This window comes from Lagenorhynchus albirostris, chromosome 9, assembly GCF_949774975.1.
Source record: "Lagenorhynchus albirostris chromosome 9, mLagAlb1.1, whole genome shotgun sequence".
Lineage (NCBI taxonomy): Eukaryota > Metazoa > Chordata > Mammalia > Artiodactyla > Delphinidae > Lagenorhynchus > Lagenorhynchus albirostris.
Window position 1 is genome coordinate 2,508,780 of NC_083103.1, and position 6,923 is coordinate 2,515,702.

The 6,923-nt window shown below is 50.2% G+C and overlaps 1 protein-coding gene across 4 annotated transcripts in view; it reads right to left on the reverse strand.

Annotated features, from left to right (window-relative positions):
- Positions 1–4,902, reverse strand: part of NADSYN1 (NAD synthetase 1) — a 33,713-nt gene extending 28,811 nt beyond the window's left edge. For all 4 annotated transcript variants that reach the window (XM_060158258.1, XM_060158257.1, XM_060158255.1 and 1 more), the window contains exons 1-3: positions 4,673–4,902; positions 3,529–3,589; positions 1,427–1,543 (exon numbers count right to left, since the gene is read on the reverse strand). In XM_060158258.1, the coding sequence (XP_060014241.1) occupies positions 1,427–1,543; positions 3,529–3,589; positions 4,673–4,757 (263 nt within the window). In that variant the 5' untranslated portion in view covers positions 4,758–4,902. The remainder of the gene's footprint in view (positions 1–1,426; positions 1,544–3,528; positions 3,590–4,672) is intronic.
- Positions 4,903–6,923: the final 2,021 nt, after the last annotated feature.

Consider the following 6,923-nt stretch of genomic DNA (forward strand, 5'->3'; position numbering starts at 1 on the left):
GCCCAGCCCTGCTGACCCGTTTCAGACTTCTGAGCTCCACACCCACAAGGCAACAGATTTGTGTGGTTCTGTGTGTCGCATCTGTGGTACTCTGTCACACAGCAGCAAAAGAGGACACAAACATGGTCCGTGTGTCAAGAATGATAGTAAATGCGAACAAACGGGGTTAAAAATCTCATCTGTTCACTGCTCAAAAGAGACCTACTACACAGATGTCGCAGCAGGTTGAAAAGGCAGTGCAGCCCACGTGCAGGGCCGAGGAAAAGAAAGCAAACTCGGCCACATCCACACCACGTGACACAGAGTGAAGGATGCAAACAGAAACAACATAAAGGCCCACCAGTGGGCTCTGGTTACGCAAAGCACATCACAGGCACGCTCAACAACAGTCCTAGGCCAGAGCCCTACCCACGTGACCTGCACCCGTGGAAACTACACGCTATGGACCTACAGGCAGACCTCGTCTTATTGCACTTTGCTTTACTGTGGTTTGCAGGTACTGCTTTTTTTTTTTTTTTTTTAATTGAAGGTCTGTGGCAACCCTGCATTGAGCAAGTGTATTGGCGCCATTTTTCCGACAGCTTTTCCTCACTTCCAGTCTGTGTCACATTTTGGTAATTCTCGCAATATTTCAAACCCTCCACCAGGAAAAAGATTACAAATCCCTGAAGGTTCAGATGATGGTTAGCATTTTTTATCAATAAAGTATTTTTTAAGTAACGTAAGTACGTATATTTTTAGACATAACAGTGCACGCTTAATAGACTACAGTATAATGTAAATGTAACTTTTATATACACTGGGAAACCAAAAACTTTGTGACTCACTTTATTGCCATATTTGGCTTTACTGCAGTGGTCTGGAACCAAACTTGCAAGGTCTCCAAGGTCTGCCTGTACACCACGTGGGCCTACAGCTATGGAACCTACATCACATACATCTATACTTACGGAACCTGCATCTATGGAACATACACCATAGGGACCTACACTTATAGAACGTACACCTATGGACCTACAGCTATGAAAGCTACATTTATATACCTACACCCCCTGGAACCATATGGTCAGCAGGTCGATATGGAGTGATGTGGAACCATCCCAAGACTTACCGTTAAGTAAAGAAAGAGCTATACATGTGAAAGGGAGACCCTGTGCTCCCAGCTGTGCAAAGCGTGTTCCCACATGCACAGTAGCATCTGGAAGAACATACAAAAAAAAATCTCCCAAGAGCGGCCTCCGCTGGGGGAGTTAGGTACCTGCAGGGCTAGAGAGGGAACAAAGCCCGCTTCTCCACAAGAGGCCTTCTGTATCTTTGAAATGTGCAGATTCCACCTCCCTGATGTTAGGATGGCTCCAGACATACGACGCCCTTGAACTTGCCTCCTTCCAAGCCAGCCTTTCCCCAAGCTCACGCCAGCACTTACATTCCCACATCACAGATGATATCCTGAGTGACTGGAGATTCCAGAAGGGCAGCCAGGACCTGGAGCGAATGCAGGAGGGTGTCCGACTCGTAATAATGATCCCAACAACCGTAGCCACTGCAGAGGGAGGGAGCAGGACAGTGAACCCCTGAGACACACCGGCTGGGCCCGGGGGCAGGGGTGGGGCAGGGGCCTAGGGGCCTAGGAGTCAGAACATGCAGGGGTGCAACCCAGGCCTTGGTATCTTTTTTTTTTTTCTTTTTTTTTGCGGTACACGGGCCTCTCACTGCTGTGGCCTCTCCCGTTGCGGAGCACAGGCTCCGGACGCGCAGGCTCAGTGGCCATGGCTCACGGGCCCAGCCGCTCCACGGCATGTGGGATCTTCCCGGACCGGGGCACGAACCCGCGTCCCCTGCATCGGTAGGCGGAGTCCCAACCACTGCACCACCAGGGAAGCCCCTTGGTATCTTTATAAAGCCTCCCAGGAGATTCTATTGTGCAGCCAGACTTGGAATCACTGCTACAAAAAAAACCCCAAAAACGATGCTCTTTATTGGAAATTCATGGTCCCCATCCACTTCTCAAAGTTGTCAGTTACAATGAGAAATTCTCTCTCATGTCAAAAAGTGTCTGCTCTTGGATTTTTTTTTTTTTTAACCTTCAATGTAGCCCAAATCCCACTAATCTACAAGAAAGGGATGCGAAAGAAACAAAGCTGGACCCAGAGAAAAACATTCCTCAGGCAAAGGGACCATGAATAATCATTCGAATGCCACTCACACAGCTACTCCTGAGTTTCTTGCTAGAGATACGGAAGCTTGTAGGGGGCTGAATGGTGTCCCCCAAAAAGATGTGTCCATGCCTTAACCTCCAGAAGCTGTGGATGTGACGTCATTTGGAAAAAGTGTCTTTAGAGATGTAAGTGAAGGATCTGGAGATGAGATGACCCTGGCCCTAAAGCCAGTGACAAGTGTCCTTACATGAAACAGAAGGAGGAAAAGCCATGGAGAAGAGACGGGGCTGGGGCTGGAGGGATGCGGCCACAAGACAAAGAACTGGGAACCAGAAGCTTGAAGGGGCAGGAAGGACCATCCCCTGGCACCCTGGAGGAAGCAGGGCCTTGCTGACACCTTGATTTGGGACTTCGGGCCTCCCGAACTGTGAGAGAATAAATTCCTGCCGTTTTAAACCATCCAGTTTGTGAAACTTTGTTACAGCAGCTCCAGAAAAAACTAATACAATGCTCAATGAGGTCCTAACAGGGGAAGTGGGTTGAGAGTAATTTCTCAGTCTGGGAGTCCCAGTAACAAAATGTACAGAATTTGTAAAGTACTATTTTATTTTGTTTTATTTATTTTACTATTTTATTTTATCTTATTTCACTTCATTTTGTCTTATTTCCACACCGCATGGCTTGTGGGATTTTAGGTCCCCAACCAGGGATGGAACCCCGACCCCCGGCAATGACAGCGTGAAGTACTAACGCTGGACTGCCAGGGAATTCTCTGTAAACCACTTTTAAATCTTTAGAAGGTCCTTCCCACTACGCATGGCCCGGAAGTGATGTTGCAAACGCCGAGCAAACTTTACACACGTGAACACAAACCCCCAAACTGGCCTTTGCCACCCTTAATGCCTTGAAAAGCATTCCTCTCAGCCTCTGGTTCTGATCAGGGGGAGAGCCTGATTCTTAGATGAAAACGGGGTCCAGACCTGGGATGCCCTTTCCTCTCCAAGGACAGACTCCTGCCTCAGAGGCTGTCACTTCCGCACCTCCCAGGCCACATATGGTATCAAACACCAATGCAATGCCAGATGTCCAGCCAGCTTTGACATCAGCCCCGGACTGGGAAAAGTCTGCCTCTCTACGAGCTCCTGTGTTACCCGACATAGGAGTCTGGGATCACCCAGCCTTGCCGGGCCTGCTTTGTTCAAGTGTGCCAAGCACGCACATTCACGGGCTTCTGATGGTCTCCTAAATGGGCCTGCATGTCCGCAGTTCTCAATGCCCACCACCTCCTTCCTTGCACTTTCGGCTGAGGGGAGCTGATATAGACGCCTCTACCTGCCCACCCTGGGGTGTCTGTGTGTTCTGCTCTCACCATATTTCCAGTTCTGGTCCAAGCCTGTATCTTGCTCCTTTGTGCTTGGCAATTTCAATACCTACATGTACAGAGAGAGAGAAAGAGAGGCAATTTCAGCACCCACAACTGGTCCAAAGGCAGATCCAACTCTCTCGCTGCCATAGGTGTCGTAAAAAACAAAAGGGCATCTCCCAGACCCTGCTGACACCTGCAGGAAATGAGAGACACAGGCAGTGCCTGCAGGGCTGACCCTCAGCACCAAGAAGGAGCAGAGCGGGGCGAGCGGGGAGTCACACACTGGTAGTTTATTAACCAGCAGATGCGGAAGACCCTGTGTAGGGAGAAGACAGGACCCAAAGGCACCAGCAGCAGGTACCAGCCGCCTCTGGGTTTGAGCAGCAGGCCGGGGAGGAAAGGCTGGCCAAGTGGAGACTCAGCTCTGGCCACCGAGACTGCCTCTCTTCACTCCAACTAGATTTGCTCTGAGCTCTGATGAGATGAAAGCAGGTTGAGATCGAAAAAAACAAAAAGGATGAAGGTCCGAGGCACATGGCTGCTAAGATGCCCTCACCTGAATCATTCTGTTTTTACTGCGGTTGGCAACTCTGCTGCAGTAACCAGCTGAGGACAGCCAGTCTGAGGCGGCCGAGCCTGTAGGGTCGCCCAGGGCAGCCCCACTTCAGGTGTAGATGTCAACAGTGCAAACTTGCGCTTTCAAAGGTGAGCTGGTGCAGATGACAACTGTATGGGGACCCCCGTCACACACACACAACGACCACACCTAGTCTCTAAGCTGGGGAGCTCACCCCTATTCCACTTCCCTCTTTGGGTCGGTTTCAGCTCTAGAAATGTCACATGCGACCCCAAAGATATTTGAGGACAGGTTCACCCCAGCTCTCCCATCTCCACCTCCACGGCCAGACTTTTCTTACCACGCGTACAGACCACGTGTCCCCAGGCACTGTAACCCACTCCGCACTCCCATTCATGAAGAGGACCTGGGCACTTACGGGCAAAGGCGTGGTCATAAGATAGCTTATCTTATCTGTCCCCATGCCAACGGCCACGAGTTTCTCCAGAGCAAGGCTGCGTGTGCGTCACAGCAAGTCTGGCGGCCAGAATGGACCTTCGCCCCTCTGCCCCACGCCACCCCTAGACTCACTCTTTAAAATCCTTTGCAAATTGCCCTCGAAGTCCAGGGCCCACTGGTTGAGCGCGCAGGTGGCCACGGTCACCTTCCGGCCCATCCTGGCTGCAGTCGCCTGGGCAAAAGGCCGGCCGGACGATGGGTCTTTCTGTCCTAGGGAGACAGGCGGCCGCGGCTTGTGTCCTTCCGGGTTGCCCCGTCCCGTCCCGCCAGGCCCTGAAGGGACAGGACAGCAGAGCCCCAGCGTCAGGCCCCGCCGCGATCTCCCCGCCCTCGCCCCGCCCCGCCCCGCCCCGCCCTCGCCCCGCCCCGCCCCGCCCAGCCCGCCGAGCTCTCCGCCGCGCCTGCGCGGGAGGGAGGCCCGCGGAGCCGCGAGTGCTCGGCGAGGGTGCCAGCGCGCGACCCCCGCCCGCGCCGCCCCGACTCTGACCGGGCGGGTGGGACGGTCGCCAAGTCCTGGAGCGCAGGTGGAGAGGGGCCGGCCCGCCCGCGTGCCCCCATACCTCCCCGCAAGCCGCATCTTAATACGCTTGTGCAACTTTATTTCCCCCCGTGATATTAATGACGTTCTTTTGGTTATTGCTGCATTTGTCACTGCACTGTAGGAATAAAGCCCACTTTATCCGTTCATTTAAGTTAGCAGCGCTGTGCTAGCACACAGGCGCACTGCTATTTTCATTCCTGTAATGCGTCCCGTGTGAGGGCAACTAGTTTCTCTACGCCGCCTACCGTTGCCAGTTTCCCCTGGAGCTGCACTTACCTGCGCCTCGCTCGCCAGGCGTAGGATATGCATACGTGCAACTTTACTAAATGTTACCCAATTTCCTCTCTGAAGCATTTGAACCTATTCACTACCAGCAGTTTTTCAGGTTTTGTTTTCACATTTCACCCTTTAGTCCCCTTAAGGTAGGAATTCATTTTTTTCCCCTTGTGAATAAGTAGCTGGCTGACCATCGTTGATGGAACAGGCCATCCTTTTCTACTGGTTTGCAATGCTGCCTCTGCCATACGTACTGTACACGTTTTCACATTTCAGACAAACGTGTATCCTGTTTATAAAGTAATGCTTGTTCATGAGCTTCCATTTGGAAATTTCAAAAAACCACAAAAATGTTTATATGTTCATTCATTTAATCCTCACTTCGACCCTTTGGGGTAGTTTTCATTGCTAGAAATAACTCAGTTCTTTCCAGTACGCTCAAATATCTCCTGTCAGCCACGGCTGGTTCTAGGCCTTGGGCAGGGAAGGAGCAAATCCTCCAATGTCTGGTTGGAGCAGAAAATAAGGACGTTCTCCAAAAATGATGGGAACATGTTATTTGAAAAGAAAGAATCAGTTTGGAGGGGTTCCCACTGGCCAAGTATGGGACAATATGGGAACTTTAAAAAAAAGTAAATGACAGTACAGGATCGTAACTCAATGAGCAAAAAATCTATTCGTCCATTCTGACAAAAAATTAAGAGAGGGAAATTCTTTACAGAAAAATGCCAACAAATAAATATTGAAAGGTTGAGGAAGTTAGATCACCCTTTTTGCATCAAGTAGTTTGGTTCAGGCAAGAGTCATCATTAAATGCTAGATAATTGGACCGAGGGTTATTTGTGAGCAGTGTATTTACAGCCTCAAAGTATCACTCCACAGCTTACGCGTTAATCATGAAAGGAAAAATGGAGACTTTTGGCGGATACCACCTGAACCACACGATCAAACTTACCATCAACAAAGGGACAAAGTGACATCATGTTGCCTCCTGCTAGGATGCATGAAGATACGACATCTGGGTAGTATATCATCCGGCCCCACAATGCATAACCTAAAAGCAAGGACAACAGCCAAACCCAATCAAGAGACTTGCTGTGAAAAGCCAGCCTTGACTCTTCAAAATTGTCAAGGACGGAAAAGAAACAATAAAACAAACTAGAAAGTACTGCTGGGGCAGTGGTGTAGATGAAGGCAGGCTGAGGAGCTAAATGCACAGTGTGGTTCCCCGATCGGATCCTGGGTTTTTTTAAATGAGCAACAAACAACATGATTGGGACAACTGCAGGAAGCTGAATATGGGTAATATATTAGACAATAGCATTGAATGGATGTTAAATTTCCAGCGTGTGCTCATTCTATTTTGGTAAAGTAGAAGAATGTCCTTGTTTTTAGGAGATGGATACTGAAATATTCAGGAGGGACGTATCATCTGTAGCTCATTAGTGGTTCGGGGAGGGGGGGAAAGGAGGGGATACACACACCTACAGAGCGAGCGAGCGAGCG